General features: G+C 56.9%; 7 protein-coding genes across 7 annotated transcripts; 5 read left to right on the top strand and 2 right to left on the bottom strand.

Moving 5' to 3' along the window:
* Positions 1-439: 439 nt before the first annotated feature.
* Positions 440-1,276, top strand: PHYSODRAFT_378751 (hypothetical protein; the record flags this gene model as incomplete). Its single annotated transcript, XM_009533816.1, has 2 exons — positions 440-567; positions 631-1,276. Coding segments are annotated over 2 exons (774 nt in total), but the record flags the coding sequence as incomplete, so codon positions are not given.
* A 356-nt stretch (positions 1,277-1,632) lies between these two features.
* On the bottom strand, positions 1,633-1,902 carry PHYSODRAFT_517784 (hypothetical protein; the record flags this gene model as incomplete). Its single annotated transcript, XM_009533815.1, has 1 exon — positions 1,633-1,902. The coding sequence occupies one exon, from the start codon at positions 1,900-1,902 to the stop codon at positions 1,633-1,635; it is 270 nt and encodes an 89-aa protein (XP_009532110.1).
* Positions 1,903-3,277: 1,375 nt separating this feature from the next.
* PHYSODRAFT_464201 (hypothetical protein) lies at positions 3,278-3,892 on the top strand (the record flags this gene model as incomplete). The annotated part of the gene is made up of 1 exon (XM_009533814.1): positions 3,278-3,892. A coding segment is annotated over one exon (615 nt), but the record flags the coding sequence as incomplete, so codon positions are not given.
* Positions 3,893-5,063: 1,171 nt separating this feature from the next.
* On the top strand, positions 5,064-6,176 carry PHYSODRAFT_516317 (hypothetical protein; the record flags this gene model as incomplete). The annotated part of the gene is made up of 2 exons (XM_009533813.1): positions 5,064-5,087; positions 5,187-6,176. The coding sequence occupies 2 exons, from the start codon at positions 5,064-5,066 to the stop codon at positions 6,174-6,176; spliced, it is 1,014 nt and encodes a 337-aa protein (XP_009532108.1).
* Positions 6,177-6,528: 352 nt separating this feature from the next.
* On the top strand, positions 6,529-7,932 carry PHYSODRAFT_286822 (hypothetical protein; the record flags this gene model as incomplete). Its single annotated transcript, XM_009533812.1, has 2 exons — positions 6,529-6,786; positions 6,881-7,932. A coding segment is annotated over exon 2 (846 nt), but the record flags the coding sequence as incomplete, so codon positions are not given.
* A 1,784-nt stretch (positions 7,933-9,716) lies between these two features.
* On the bottom strand, positions 9,717-10,148 carry PHYSODRAFT_515225 (hypothetical protein; the record flags this gene model as incomplete). Its single annotated transcript, XM_009533811.1, has 1 exon — positions 9,717-10,148. The coding sequence occupies one exon, from the start codon at positions 10,146-10,148 to the stop codon at positions 9,717-9,719; it is 432 nt and encodes a 143-aa protein (XP_009532106.1).
* Positions 10,149-13,147: 2,999 nt separating this feature from the next.
* PHYSODRAFT_336272 (hypothetical protein) lies at positions 13,148-15,723 on the top strand (the record flags this gene model as incomplete). The annotated part of the gene is made up of 2 exons (XM_009533810.1): positions 13,148-14,254; positions 14,299-15,723. The coding sequence occupies 2 exons, from the start codon at positions 13,148-13,150 to the stop codon at positions 15,721-15,723; spliced, it is 2,532 nt and encodes an 843-aa protein (XP_009532105.1).
* Positions 15,724-15,921: the final 198 nt, after the last annotated feature.

Here is a 15,921-nt window from a genome sequence, read left to right as displayed (position 1 = left end):
ATCTCCAATTCGACCCCCCATCGACGAGAAATCTCATGACAGCTGCGGAATGAGAAGCTGTGACAAGGTTTCAAGCTCTACGAAGCCTGACACAGAGTCGCGCGTGCGCCAGGTCGATGTCGTTAGAGTTCCTAAGCCACCAAGCCAAGGAAAGTCAAGGTCAACTCCGAAACAGCTGAGGCAAACTACGATCAGTCTCAAAGCTGAGCGTCTTGCTGTTCACAAGTACCCCACTGAACTTGCCGTGACTTTGGATCAGTTCCTGATTTGGGCCAGAAACACCTCAAATCTGAAGCGCGTGATGGAGATGCTGTCGAAGTATCCTGTTCAGCTGGATGATGCCAATCTAAGAGCTCGGAAGATTGATTGTCATTGGGAAATTGTACGACCTGCGGACTACATGCACACATTTGTAATTCCACAAGACCTCGCCCTATCAATGCAGGCAGCAACGACTACTACCCGGAAGGAGAAGCAGCCAATTGTACTGGATGAAAAGGCCAAGAAGCAAGGACTTGTTCTCGACGTCGTCTTGGCGATTGATCCAAAACTGTGGAAATTTAGCGGGTATGGTTGCTTTAGCGATATGGTTGCTTTAATAGGGTTGCTTTAACATGCTTATGTTTCTAGACAATATGTAGGTGCTCTAACAGGATTCTACGCGATCAAGGCGAAGTGTACCTCATGGTTGAAGGACCGAAAGTGGCTGGAGCAAGATTGGCGTAAAGTTGACTCCATCGTGGATCTTTTCGCTGCGGAGACAGCAACTGCAGGACTACCGCGTGATGCTGTTCCCGAGCGGCACCAAGGTCTAGCGAACGAAATTATCTCAAAGTTTACTTCAAGTCGGCTACGCACTGAATTTGTGACGCTCTCCAACAAAGTCCTGATCAGTTTTGACAACATCGTGGGAGGGATCTGTCGTGGATGGCTAAATGATAGTCCTGTGGACTTTTGCTTGGAGACCCTTGCGAGATCGGTGGGGAAGTGCCATGTGCTGTCATCACTGACATGGGCTATCGGATGGCCAAGTCTCCCTAAGACAGCACTTGCAGCAACGAATTTTATTATCCACCCCGTTAATGTGTACGCAGACCACTGGGGGGTAATTATCCTTCGCCTACGCTACACGGCAAAAACAAGCAAGCTTCGGGTGCATGTTTACATGTACGAGCCGCTCATTGATGGTGACTATCACCATGAAATGGAAATCGTGTGGACTGGAATTCCGAAAGACAAAGAAAATGAAGGAAAGGAGGGGCTTCGTGGTTATGTGGAGCGGTGGTACAAGGCTTCTGACCCCCGTGGCCATCTTTTCTTCGATCCGATTGAGTGGATCTGTGCCCCTCAACAACCTGATTTTGCTAGCTGTGGTGTAATGGTAGTAGCCCAAGCCCACAGCTATCTTACGGGGAACTTGCAGATGCAACTTTCTAGAATTTCCAAGAACGACGTCAAGGTGATGCGATTGAAAATGCTGTGGGTCATCATGTGTTACTCCCAAGATCGTCATCTCTCTGAACGCGACGTCGCTAAAGCTAGCCAGGTTCATCAGCAGCTACAGAACCAGCTCTGAGAAACACCACAGTCTGTATTTACCTTTAAATACAGAGTCTATGCTGCATTAGTCTTTCATTTTCGCACCGCCAGCTCCAGTAGAACATCGAGGGAAACAGCGTCGTCCTCTGCGGTGAGACCACCTTGGTCGGCCCCTTCATCGCCCAAGACGGCTGCTAACGCATAGCTGTTCTCTTCGCGATCTTCGACGAGGGCTTGGATTTGTAGCTGCGCTGCCAGAAGCTTTTCCAGATGCTCGGTAAGCTCATCCAGCTTCTTCTTGAGGAGTGCAATCTCGGCGATTCTCGCGCGCACCAGCTCATGTGCCAGCGATTTCTTCTCCATTTTTGCTGTCGCTCAAAATCTGCTAAGTGTTGAAAATGTGGGACACATATTGTCATGTGTTTCACGTATTGCTGTATAGAGAACATCAGTTAGACGCCACCACGACGTGTCTAAATTTAGATATATATGTAGCAAGACCATGACGAGGGCGACGTGTCCCTGTCATTTACGCGTCATTTAAAATAAATTACCGGGTGCCAGCTGGTTTTAGGGTTGCTTTAGGCCTTGTGGTTGCTTTAATTTGTCGTCATATGGTTGCTGTAACGCCATTCATAAATAGGCCGTGGACCGGCACAAAAGTCTGTAGTTTGTGCAGTGGATCCATGACACAAAGAGGACTATAAATGGTGCTGTGGATACTGCACAGTACACATTTCGGGACTAAAGCATGGAGTCCGAGGTGGTGTACTGGCCGCGGCATCTGTGGGCGCCGTCCTCTGCTTCCGCTGCGTCTCCGTCCGCGCTGTGCCGCCGCCTATCTCCCGACATCCTGTGCGTCGTGTCGCTGGGCTCTAAAGCATCCGCGGGGCTCGAGCTGCTGCCGCCGATGGCGTCCAAGTCTCGTCGCGTCGTGCTGTTCGACGCGTCCGTGGCGGCTCTCGGCGGCTTCAAGGCGCTGCACTCGCCTCTGCTGTTGCAACAGGTCGGGGAGCAATTCCGCAGCTGCCACAAGTCCACAGAGACCTCCGAAGGCTCAGGCGTGCGGTGGCTGCTGGAGACCGTGGGGTTCTACTTCGTCTACGCGCCGTTCGTGGCGCTGCTAGCAGTGGCGACCGCCTTCCAGCACCTGGTGCAGGCGACGCGGACTCCTGTGTGGCTCCCTGTTGGTGGAGGCAAAAGCCTCGCGGTATGAGATTCCATTAGTCAGCAAAGAGAGAACGTGTGTGGGTGGTTGGAGTGACATCCTCTGCTAATCTCTCTCGTCCTGCAGGAGCTTTCGACATTCCTGGCAGTGCTGGCCCAGCAAGTACACAACGCAGCGAGTTTGCCGAATCGGCTGCGGCATTTTTACCTTGCGAACAAGCAGAGGGGGCTATCGCACCAAGAACGTGGGTGTCTTCTACTATTTAGACGTTAAATTGATTCGGTGGAGACTGACGATCCGATGCTTTCGTCTGCCAGGCCTGGAGCTACTGGAGGTGTTCAATTGGGTTTGCTTCGTGCTGCTGGATGTGGTACTCGGACGACTAGCGCTCGTGTACTTGGATGGACTGGTGACTCCAGCTTTTCAGGCGACCGACATGTGAGAGAGATGCAAAATTCTGCAGTGTGAGAGCGTGGTTCTTGTGTCTAATGACTGCGTTGGGGCTCTTGTTTGTGGAACAGCTCTCCAACTGCAGTCGTGGAGGTTTTGCGTAGCAATGTGGAGTGGCTTATGGGCGCCCCTGCAGGCTTCAAGCTGAACAAACCCTTGGCCTCCATCCTAGGGAACGGGATCCTCTTGTGGCTGAACCTGTGGAGCTTTATTTTTCAAGAGTTGTCGGCACTGGGTAACGACGGCAACCTTGGGCAGTGGCTGTTGCTCGTGTGTGGACACATGGGCATAACGCTCCAGCTGACGCTGCTGGCAGACCTCGTGAGCCTTTCGACGTGGCACTCGCACTGGGTCTACCTCTACTTTGCCAAGCTCAACCGCCTGCAGTTTGGGCTCTTCTCGTCGCTGTCGAAGCTCTTTCTGGGTAAGAAGATCAATTTGCTGCGTCATCGTGTGGACTCGTGCGAGTACGACGTGGGGCAGCTTCTTCTCGGCACTCTGCTCTTCACCATTTTGGTGTTCCTCGTGACGACCAATCTCGTCTTTTTCGTGTTCTTCGCGGGCGTGCGTGGCAGTGTTGTGCTCATATCGCTGGCACTTTGGTTGCCTGTCGTAGCACTGAGCTCGTTACCCGTAGCCTCTCTCGTCTACCGCGTGTGGAACCCTCGCTTCTTCATCGTCGGGATGCAGCTCCAAACGTGCGGTGATCCGGCAGGAGATGGCACCGTCATAGAGAGCGTTGGGTTGGGCTACCAGTCAGCCCAAGTGGAGGCGCAGCATCGGCGTACTCTCCGACGAGCACTCGCGAGCTGGGCGAATAGTGGCGGATCTAAGACTGAGGAGGCGGTTTTCGAGTTGGCGCCGGTCGCCTCCAGCTACTGCGCGCAGTTCACAAGGTGCGCTGATTGTATCCTACTGCGGCGTGGTTTATCGTTGCTGACTTGCTTTTATGCGTGTTTGAAGGCTCCGAGCGTACCTGCAGGCCGTGGGGGCTCGATACTCGCTGGCCGCCATCGTGAAGGCGTGTTTGTTTGGCAGCGCCGAGATCGCGCGGGTCCCGTTGAGTGTGCTGTTCGGCTGAAGCCATTGCGGGTGACGCACCGGCCCTCCGCTTTCGGAGCCCGTCAATAGGTGGTCCGCCCAGGCGACTCGCAGCGCGTCACGCGCGATTAATGGAAGTACTCATCTGCGTGTTCAGACAGGCCGGTGGTGCAAGCGTCAAGGCCTCCACATTTGCTCGTATGGATCAGCTGGCGCAGTGCTCGCCGCCGATAAGCAGCAATAGCAACCGTGTGCCCCATTGCAGTCCGTTGTTATCAATGCGTCGCAGCGCGTGCGCGATCGCAGCAACAAAAGTTTGACTTGGAAACGGGCGGTTTTGAACGCAGGCGCCCGTGAGTCAGCCGAATCTAGCCCGAGCGGCAACGCGTTGCACCTGTACTGTACTAGTAAGTACTTGCTCCTTTTTGTCAAGCGCTGGCTACAAGTGCTTGGCGTTTCGGTCGCAGAGTCCTGAGGAAGCCAAAACGCCGCTGGACGAGCCCAACCTGCGTTGGATGCTCTCCGGTGATTTATCCCCTGCAACTCACCGACAGTTTTCTGCACTGCGTCCCTCGGCTCAGCTCTTTCATTCCGCAAGATGCACGCTTCCGATCACACCAAGCTTCGCTCTCCTGGTGTCGGGTCCCCAGCCACCTGCGACGAGTTCCAGGCCGTCGGCACCGATGAACTCTCGGTGCTGCTGGGCTGCGTGGACGAGCACCACAGCACCGACAGCAGCTCGGACGAGCTCTGCTGCTCGTCTCCGAAAGTGCCAATGACCCGTAGCAAGGCAGTCACTGCAGCAGGCAAGAGGAAGCGGTCGCTCGGCAGCGACGACGACGACACGAAGCACTCCAACATCCGCATGCGGACGTACACGGCGCGGAAGGTGAGTCTGCCTACCTACCTGCACAGTACAGCTCAGTTAGTTGCCTTGTCCTCCTTTGCGTTTCTGAAGTTGAGAAACGCTTCTTTGTGCCAACTTCAGAAAGAGATCGAGGCGCTGTCCGAGGAGCTGCCGGCGCTCGAGGAGTACGTCGACTACCTCAAGCACCAGGCGGCCACGATCAACAACCATACCAACTCGACGCAGAAGCAGCAGCTCGTCAACTCGTGCCTGCGAGACACCGCCCACCGCCAGCAGCTCGCCCTCGCGCGCATCCACTCGGCGCTGTCGGACTTCACCAGTCGCCAGGAGAAGCTCCTCCCATTCGACAGCTTCATCCACCTACGCGCAGACAGGAGGCAGCGGCTGCAGACGCTGCTGAATATCAAGTCGCGGATGCTGCGCGACGCCCGCCGCTTCATGCGCGAGCACACCGCGTTCATGGACTTGAGCGTGCCCAGCTCGGAGCTCAGCAGCTTCGTGTCTCCGTCGGGCGACTACTGCGCGCTCAAGTTCGTCGTCATGCCGCTGGAGGGCGACTTCAGCGCCAAGCAGGTGTTCGACACGCTCAAGTTCTACCTCTTCCACATGGAGATCATGATCTCCGAGGCCACGGGCGACCTCACGCTGTGCGAGGAGGAGGAACCCGAGAACCAGGCCGTCTCGCTGCACCGCTTCCTGCGCTCCACGCCCAGCGGGTTCCAGGTCGAGTCGAACGACGTCATCTTCTGCCACTTCGACGAGCAGAACGACGAGTTCGGGGACGGCCGCGAGTACGGCGTCATCGCCATCGACTGCGTGGACAAAGACGACCTGCACCCGTACTCGCCCGACAAGAAGCTGCGGCAGGACCTCACGTCCATCCTGACGGTCCAGACGCACAAGCACAAGGTGCCGTGCCCTCACAACCCCAAGAAGCTGCAGACGAGAACGGAGGTGGTGATGGCTCGCAGCAACTTCTTCAAACTGCATCGCACCTCGCTGCCGCTCTCGAGGATCGAGATGCAGGAGACCATCGACCGGTTGGCATGTCGAGGCAACCTCCTCTTCAACTCGGTTCGAGACTCGTTGTCGTCAGCCTCCGCCAAATAATATCCAAAGTAACATAGTATTTTAACGCTTCTGGGCTTCGTACTTGTATGCCCCCCCCAGCGTTGCGTCAATTTCCATTGAAAAATTGATTGAGATTTGCCGTCACGCTTCAATTTTAATTGTACAATGTAGGCATTTTTTGGTTGGGGTTGGGGTGACGCCCTCCCCCGGAACGCGTGGACGGCGGCGAATGCCGCTCACGGGCTTCCGGCAGGCGCTCTCGGGCGTCTGCAAGTCCCTTGCGAGTCTCTCCCTTTGGCAGCCACCTTCACCAGCAGTACTACCCGTCACAACCCCCCTTCCGTATCGTTCTAACCGCACTGACCGCACTAACCGCCTTAGAATAGGCTCGTTCAATGTGCAGTCCCTAGGATCGCTATACAAGCAGTTTGAAACGCTTCCCCAAGACCTGCGCCGCTACCAGATCGATATCCTCGGCCTCCAAGAGACCAAGCTGTATGAGCTGGGGCGCTTTGAGGTCGGAGACTACTTACTACTAACGTTGCCGGCACAGGAAGAGCGCTACGGAGTTGGATTTGCCATCGCTCCTCGCGTTACTCCTTACCTCCGTCGGTGCTGGGCTCACAGCGACCGTATCGGCATCTTGCAGATGCGGCTACCTAACACAGGACCCATCAATATCGTCACGGCCTACGCTCCACACAGCGAGCGCCCACTAACCGAAGTGGATGCTTTCTACGCAGACCTTCGAGCAGCCATGGACCAATTCCCCCGCAGAGATATCACCATGCTTACCGGAGACTTTAACGCAAAACTCGGGCAGAAAACAACCGGAGAAACGTTTCTCGGGCCTCATGCACGAGGCACGCGTAACCGGAACGGCCACCTCTTGGCTGCCTTTTGTGATACTTATCAACTCTTTGCTACCAATACAGCCTTTCCCAAGCGAGCGAAAAACAAGATCACCTGGAGCCAACGCAAGCGGACACACTGTGTCTACAATCAAATCGACTACGTACTCTGCCCTCAGAGTTGCAGACGGTTCTGTCTAGATGCCCAGTCCTGGGGTGGGGCCATCACCCCGTCCGACCACAAGATCGTCACCGCGGACTTCGAGCTCAAGCACATCCGTCGCCTCCGGTTTCCGTCGCGTCGCACAAGCGGCACAACTGTTCACCTCGCACGCAGCGAGTTAGTTCACTACGACGACTCCAGAACCGCTTACGCATCAGCCGTTAAACGGATCCTACCCCCCGCAGACGCTGACGATGGATCCACTATCAACCAGCAATGGGAGGACACTTTTGCGAAGCTACACGAAGCAGCATCGCAGACCATCGGGTTTTCTTCGCCGGATCAACGACGCTGCCGCAGCTACAACGATCAGCTGCTCGCCGCGCTGTCCGAGCAACAACGCCAGCTCCGGCTCCGCATTTACAACGACACATCGGCCAACACAGCGCTGCTGCGCTCTCAGCGAAACAAGATCCTACACCAGATCCGCACTCGGTGCTGTGACCTCGCTAACATGGCCCTCGACGAAAAGGTTTCACGCATCGAGGCTTCAAGCGACTCTCGATCTCTCCCGCAAACCGACACAGCAGCTTCTAATTCAAGACTCATCAGGTAAGTATGTACTTCACAGAAACACAGCTAACAAAATTGTCCGAGATCACTTCCAAGAACAGTTTCTAAATCCAGACCAAGCTCAAGTATCGCCCAACAGCTCAACCCCTCGACTGCCCAATCACGCCGGACGAAGTCCGTGGTGCCCTCCTTCGACTGAACAACGGTCGTGCTGCTGGCCCCGATACTATTCCTGGTGAACTACTCAAGTATGCCGCTGCTGACGTTGCTCCACGACTCGCACATCTACTAAACTGCAGCTTCGAACGCGGTGAACCCATCCCACTGGGCCAAGGAATCCTGCTGTGTCTCCAGAAGCCGAACAAGCCACGAGGGCAGTGCTCAAGCCTACGCCCGATAGTTCTCCTGAACACTATTCGCAAAGCGGTGTCACTCATCGTTCTCCGCCGCATCACACCCGCGGTCGACAAGTTTCCCTCAGGCCACCAAAGTGGCTTCCGCAAGAGCCGCAGTACGGCTGACGTGGTGTGGGCCCACAAGTGGCTGTGCGCACGGGTACAAAAGTATCGCGAAATCGTTCATGTACTGGGTATCGACTTCTCGCGCGCGTTCGACACGATCGACCGTGCCAAACTCCTCAAAGTTCTACAGCAGTTTCTACACGACGACGAAATCCGGCTGATTCGACTCTTACTATCCGACACAACGCTTTCACTCCGCATCGGCCACCAGATCCTGCAACCATTCGGCAGCAACACAGGTCGACTCACTCTCACCAGTATTAATTGTTATCTACCTAGAAGCAGCACTTAGAGATCTAGCTAGTCACCCTGCAATGCCGCCGGACCTGCTCCAGCAAACGATCGTGTATGCGGACGATGTCGACTTTATCTGTCGGGACCCCGCCCTCGTCGAGCTCATCCAGACCTATGCCCCGGAAGTATTCGCGCGCTGGTCGCTTCAAATGAACGCGGCAAAGACGGAGCACACAACTCTCCGCCGCTGCCTGACACGACCCCCACGCTCGTGCAGAGGAAGAAGCATGGGGTCTACGCGGAAGCTTGGCTTGTTGCTCGGAGATGCCGATGACGTATCGCGTCGGAAAATACTCGCTGCGGCTGCTCTTCGGCGGCTCTGGACGGTCTGGCTGAGATCGCACCGTATCACAGACACGACACGAATTCGCCTTTACATCTGCTAAGTACTGCCGATACTACTCTACAACTGCGGGACCTGGGCGCTTACACCAACAGAGCTTCACCGACTCGAAAGCTTCCACCGTCGCCAGCTACGGTCTGTCCTCAATGTGCGTTACCCGTGCCACATTTCCAACGCTGATCTCCACGCAACGTGTGACGAGCGGCCGCTCCGTCACCGGATCGCATCTGCGAGGTGGGGGCTTCTCGGGCACATTCTACGGCGACCACAAGATATCCCGGCGTTTATCCAGATGAAGGCGAAGTTTTCTTCCTCAGACAGCAGCAAGTGGAGAGGTAGGCCCCGTACCACACTGCCTCTTGTCCTCGATCAGGACCTTGATGCTAGTGGGTGTGGCTACCGCCTCCGCACCAGCTCAGACTTGGAGAGACTTCGACGGCTTGCCCAATACCGACGTAAATGGAAGGCCCTCATGACTACCATTGCTGATTCACTGCCAGTCAAAGGAGACTCGACGTATGCGGACGCCACACTATGCCGCCGACTAGCTAAACTGAGACTAGCGCAGGTGTAATTTGGCTACGCGAACACGTACATCATTGCATTATTGCAATGTAGGCATTGAATTGTATTCTCGTGGTTTGTATAGGGGTCTGTATGGACCATTTGATTGGCTACCCACGCACATACACTTATCAAGTCAACTGTCTTGTACAATTCAATAAAATCATTGCAGTCAATTTTCTAATTGTAGTTGTTGACCACAATTTTATCAACAGTTTAATTGCAATTTTTATTAACGCAACGCTGATGCCCCCCCCCTCAAGACAATGACTACAGATAAACTTTCTCGGACTCATCCGCTAGCGAGTGCAGCGTGATGCCCTCGACTGTGCAGTCCTCAATAGGGAACAACTCACCGCTTGGGACTCGCAGGTCGCAGTTGTGAACCTCTGGTGGGTATTCCTCCTTGGTCAGTAAATCGGTGTACCGTGCCGCAAAGTTGGTCTCTCTCGACGTCTTGACTCGCTCAATGGGGGTGACGACCACGATGAAGGAGAACGCGATCACGATGCCAATGCCGATGAACGTGGCGATGGCAGAGCTGAGTGGGATGGAGTATTTGATCTTCTTCCGCTCCGTGTCGCCGGCCAAGCGCGTGCTCCCCAAGTACAAGCTGCTCACCCCGTCTGGGGCTTTATCGTCCAGCGTCACGGACTTCGTTGCTGCATTCTGGAAGAGGTAGTATAACGCTGAGGTGTACATGGCTTGACGGGGGTCGTCCAGGTAGTAGTGGTTGCTCTCCACTTGGGTGATGAACGAGTCGACAAGCACCGAGCAATTGAGTTCCCCCAACGTATTCTCGCTCCAGGTTGACTGGACGAATCGGTCCTTCTGCACGTATTCCCACAGGTGCCGCTCGTTGGTCTTGGGGTACAGCAGTGGCTGGGCGTTGAGCGACACGAGCTGCACGGGGTTGATGAACCTCGCCTCCATTCGCGCCGAGGGCATCGTGCTGTTGCCAACGACCAGCACCGATCGCGTCTTAGCGCTTGGGTTCGTGGTGTTCTGGAGCTCGTGGACGAGGCCCGAGCAACCGCCTGGGACTCCGCACCCGGCGTTGAACATCTTGCTCACGTCTTCCAGCTGCCAGTCGAGCTTGGCGAAGGAGAAGACGAGGTGCCGCCGCGGGTTTATCATGTACGGGAGCGCTTCCGAGTCGTCAAAAGTATCTCCCGAGATGTAAGTCCCAGAGCCGTAGAGGAACGCCGAATCCTCCTCTGCTGTGCACCCGGACGGCAGGAAGTTGAGGTAGTCGCTGCCGTACGTCATGTCCTTGACGGAGCAGCTCTTGAGGTAGGGCAGCAGCAGGATCTGCCTCTTGAACGCGACCATGCCCGACTCGTCCCGGAAGATGCAGTTGGAGGACCCGCAGGTGGCGGCGGGGCTGCTGTAGAGGTAGATGGACGTGTTGCAGTAGATCTCGTCGAGCTGCGCGAGCTGGTCGGCAGTGTAGAGACTCGTATCGTAGACGTCGGGCGATAAGGTTCCGTTGGCGGTGCAGTCGGTGCTGAGGTTTCGGTACTGCACCGCCGGGTCCAGCGGGATGTCGAGCGTCAGCATGGTGAGGTTCAACTGCGGTGAGACGGCGTACGTCTCGAGGAGGAAGGTCGTTTCGTCCAGAGAGAGCTGCGTCGACTCGTTCAGCGTCTTGTTCATCCCCACCAGAACCGTCGCCACGAACGCATCGAGGCTGTGACTCGAGACGTCCGTGATATTGGCTAGCAGCTGCAGCGAGCTCACGGCCCCGTTGCATCTGCGCATACCCGCGTACTCGCTGGTGTTCTCGAACGTGCTGAAGGTGTCTTGGTCCGCATCAACGCCGTCGTCGGCGTACTTCCCATCGACCCAGGAGCACGGGTACTCAGCCGATACGTCGGCGTCCGACACGGACCTCTCGAAGAGCGCCTTGCCCTGCAGGAACATCTCGTACCCCGTCACGAAGTCGAAGCCCGTCGCTTCCTGGAAGGCAGCGAAGGCGTCCGTAGCGAGGTTGAGGTCGACGTCGCTGGCCGTGAAATTGACGGCGTTCGTGAGCTCTGCGCCGAGCGGCAGCGCGTCGTAGTTCCACGAGTTGAGCGTGAACCCGTAGCCCACGGACGTCGAGTCAATGCTCGTGACGGTCGGCATCTTGCTCGTGTCGTTGATGCTGGTCTGCAGACTGGCCGCGTCCACCGCCGACGCGTTGGAGAGCAGGCACAAGGAACTGGACTGGATGAAGAAGGGCACGACCTCCTGGCGCACCGCAGTCCTCAAGATGGTGTTCTGCACGTCAGTGGCGTCCGCGGCGTCCGTGAGTCCGAGCACCGACGTGATGAGGTCGCTCTGCACGAAAATGTGCTCGACGCCGACGATCGTGTGCTTGATGTTCATGGACGTGATCCCCACGTTGACGACGTACATGACGAAGGGGGTGAACCACCAGAGCACGGCCTTCTTGACGTTGCCCCGGCCGTCCACGACGTTCTGGCCCGGGTGCCACGGCAGGTTGCCCAAGTACGTGACCATGACGGCCAGGAAGACGAAGAAGGCGAAGTTGAGCAGCTCCCCGGCAGCAGCGGATATGTAGCCATTGAGCAACTGGTACGTCTCGACCTTCTTGTCCGCGTTCTTGGAGGACCCGACCGTGTCGCTGATCTTGGAGCCCATGGTCACCTCGGACAGGAAGATGGCCATGAAGCCGATGAGCGCCCCGTTGCTGAGCAGCACGATGGCCAGGAAGGGCAGGGCTCGCAGCTTCACGTCCGGCTCCACGTGCTCTCCATTGAGCAGCGTGTCGCTGCGGAGGAGCGCCAAGCTGTTGAGATTGTCCTTGTCATTCTCATAGTCGTGGTCCCCCGGGAGGTTCTTCGTTGGGGTGTTCACGGACGCGTACGCTTCGGACGGTGACTGCACGTCCATGCTTTTGTGTCTTTGGGAGCCGTCTCAGTCTCAACCAGCGCGTTTGTTTGAGTGTTGTGTGCCCCACGCCTCTGAATTGCCAATGGCCGTCGGCTGGCAGGTACACAATGAGCAGCGCATGTAGCCATTGTCAAGCGACTTTGACTTCGGGGTGATATATCACCAAGTCAATCAGATGGCGAAACGGATGCAGCGCTGAACTCGAAAAGCAAAAACTTGCACTCTAACAGCAGTAAGGTGTAAGGGTACAAAACATTGCAGGGGGGCGTGGAGTTCTGGGACGCTCATGTACTGTTCATTGCGGACGGTGCGGCGCATGCAGTTTTTAAAATAAACCAAGGTTATCGCTCCATTGCCTTCGGAGCCTCACCGATGTGGGAGGACGTCCGAAGTTGGTTCTACAACGTTGGGTTGTCATGAAACAGCACAAGGGGGTTCTTCAAAATTGCACGCGTGAGTTGGGCGCTCTTCAATCCGAGATCGCGTCGTAGTTGATGGAGTTGTGCGTTGCAAGTTTCATCCGAAACCACGCAGGAAACCATCAAGTGTCTGCAGCGGACGCCAAAGGCTACAACCTGTTGTGTACAGTAGTTTTTCTGCTGGTTTTCTACCGTTTGGCATTGAAGCCGACGCAATGTTACAAGCGTGACAATGGCTGCATTGAACTCTTGCAGTCTGTACCCACAAAGCCGCTCGCTTCGCCAGCCGGACGCAACGCAACACGCGCCAGCCGCTCGATCGCTCACAACGCGAAAGGCGTCGAACGCAGCACCTTCACCTTTGCCACCTCACTACTCGCACCCATGTCGAAGAAGGAGGACATCATCGACGTCGAAAAGCCCGTGGACATCGCGCTGCTCGAGGACAAGCTGGAGAGGAGCTCTCCAGCGCTCGAGATCACGCTGTCCCCGGCACGTTTGGCCTTCCACGTCGCCGTGCTCTGCCTGTTCGTCGGGGCCTTCACGGGGGTCGCGCTCTGGGGCATCACTCTACCGGAGACCGTGTACGACAAGGTGGGGTCGTCCACCAACGCCGACAAGAAGACGGACACGTACAACTTCCGCTCGGGGCTCGTCATGGCCTTCGTGGAGGTCGTCATGGGCTGGTGGCTCGACAAGATCCAGCCGGCCTACATCGTGTTCCTGCACAACCTGCTCTGGTCGTCCAAGGAGGTCTCGGCGCCCAGCAAAGTGGTCGGTCGGGTCCGATCCGTCGTCCTGTTCGTCGTCCCGATCGTGGTCGTGCTAACGCTGGGCAACAGCATCCGCGGCTTCCAGGCCTCCAACAGCACGGTGGGCTACAACTCGACCATGATCCTCGACGACTTCCAGAAGTCCCAGTCGACCATCGAGAAGCTGCAGGCCGCGGCGCTCAAGAACGAGTCCAAGCTCGATATCCGCCGCCCCAGCGACACCATCCTCAAGAACGCGGTGCGGCAGGAGACGACCCCCTTCAGCTTCATCTCGAGCCCGACGTGCACCCAGCAGAACTCGAGCGTCACGTACGCGGGCGAGAGCCTGGCGCCGATCAACGTGGACGACCTCGCATCCATCGCCGTCGTCTACGGCTTCTACTCGAACGAGTGGAACACGGAGGTCAACTTCATGAACAAGACGCCCGACGCCGACTACTCCGTCACGTACGCGGAGGCGCAGGGCAGCGCGGACTGGCCCGAGGCCTTCGACATCGTCGACGTCGTCAACCTCTTCCTGCACGGGACCGTCATGATGGAGCGCGCCATCGCCAACTCCGAGCGGCGCCAGCACAACTGTTCCGAGTCGGACGGTCGGACGGACCTCGACACGTTCCCCAACGACTCCAGCACCAGCACGGGCGCGTGGACGTACGCTGAGGACGGGACGAGGATCTGCCAGGGCCCCGCGACGTCGCTGTTCAAGCTCATGGAGGCCGTGGACAGGTCTCCATCGACTCGGTCATGAATCTCGTCACTGAGGGTCTCAACAAGTCGTTCCCCAGCACCTTCGCGCTGGACGAGACGACTCTGTCGATGGAGAAGCTGAGCCTCACGGATCAAATGAGCATCCAGGCGCTGACGATCGACGTCGTGCTCAACGCCTCCGTCGTCTACGGCCAGACGTTCGAGGACGCCGCGTGCTACTTCTACGAGGCCTGCGGCTCCTCGTCGAACGGCAGCGCAACAACGAACGCGAGCTTCGTCCCCGACTACGTGTGGAGCTACTACAGCACGAGCTTCTGCGGCAACACGTCGTGCCTCTTCTTCGACACGAGCAACACGTTCAACCTGCAGAAGGAGGTGGGGGTCATCCCGGTTGTGGACAACTGCACTGGGATCAACTACGACGCCAACTACGGTGGTTGGTACCCCGTCGAGTGCGAGAAGCTCCCGAACCAGGCCGTGGTCTACGGCATCGGCTCGTACATTGCGGGGGACACGTTCGCGTACGGCGGGATTGACGGGGAGTACGAGGTCTTTGGAGAGAGCGTGGACATGTACGTGGGGCCGTACGTCGTCAACCCTCGACGTCACATCCAGTTCAGCTTTGCGCTGCTTAGTTGGAAGACGGACCCCGTGCATCAGGACTTTGACGCGCAGTGTGACGTGAGCGGCGAGGACGGAGGCGACTGCAACGGCATGTGGTACCAGCTGCCCCAAACCAAGCGCTACCTGTTCGCTGGAACCGACGTCCTCCCTGTGGACGACATCATGGCCGGGGACTTCCACTCCCCCACGCCGCTGGTGCAGCTGAACGCGCCGTCCGTCCTCATTCAAGGCACGCCGACGGAGCTGGAGTACTTGAACCTCGACAACTTCGCGAGTACGCAGTGGAACGCGAGCTTGAACGAGATGCTCACGAGGGATGCATGCTCGTCCCTGATGGAGTCGTATCTGGCCCAGCTGGAGGACAACAAGTACTCCCTGGAGCGGCCGCTGGAGGTCATGTACTCGTCCGTCTTCTTCTTCTTCATGCAGAACGCAGCAGTGACGGACCTCAGCTCTTCCTCATCCTCGTCGTCCACTACGAAATCGTCCACATCGTCGGATCTTTTGGCGAACGTGCAGCTCAAAGGCGATCGCCAGCTCCGCCGCATCGCCATGTCCATCCCAGCCAACTCGTTCTGGATCTCGTTCGTGGGCTGCATGGCGCTCGTCGCCGTCACATTCGTCATCCTCATCTTCCCCACGCAGCGCGCGGAATACTTTGAGCCTGGGACCACGACCGCGGAGAGGTACGTGGCGCTGAAAACCAGCGCGGACTACCCGGACCTCGTGTACAAGAAGATGCTGGTGCCTGCGAAGACCACGGGCGCCGATCCGCCAACCATGGACGCGTTCCGCGTGGAAAGTATGACGCTGGTACACCGCACTGGGGAGAGAACGCAGCACATTGAGCTCTGAGGCCGCAGTATTGGCACAGAGTGTTGGAAGGATATGTTTATTATGCACAAGCAAGTGTCTCTCAATCGCACTTGTGTTCTGTTTTGCTGACGTGGTCACTTATAGCAGCACATCGAGGACCCTCGGTCTAAAAGAAACTACACTGAACACTCCACCAAAACCCTCTGAGGAGCATGAACAGGGTCAGGATCAAGGCAC

The sequence above is a fragment of the Phytophthora sojae genome (assembly GCF_000149755.1).
Source record: "Phytophthora sojae unplaced genomic scaffold PHYSOscaffold_7, whole genome shotgun sequence".
Taxonomy (NCBI): domain Eukaryota; phylum Oomycota; class Peronosporomycetes; order Peronosporales; family Peronosporaceae; genus Phytophthora; species Phytophthora sojae.
This window is presented reverse-complemented; position numbering and strand designations above follow the sequence as displayed.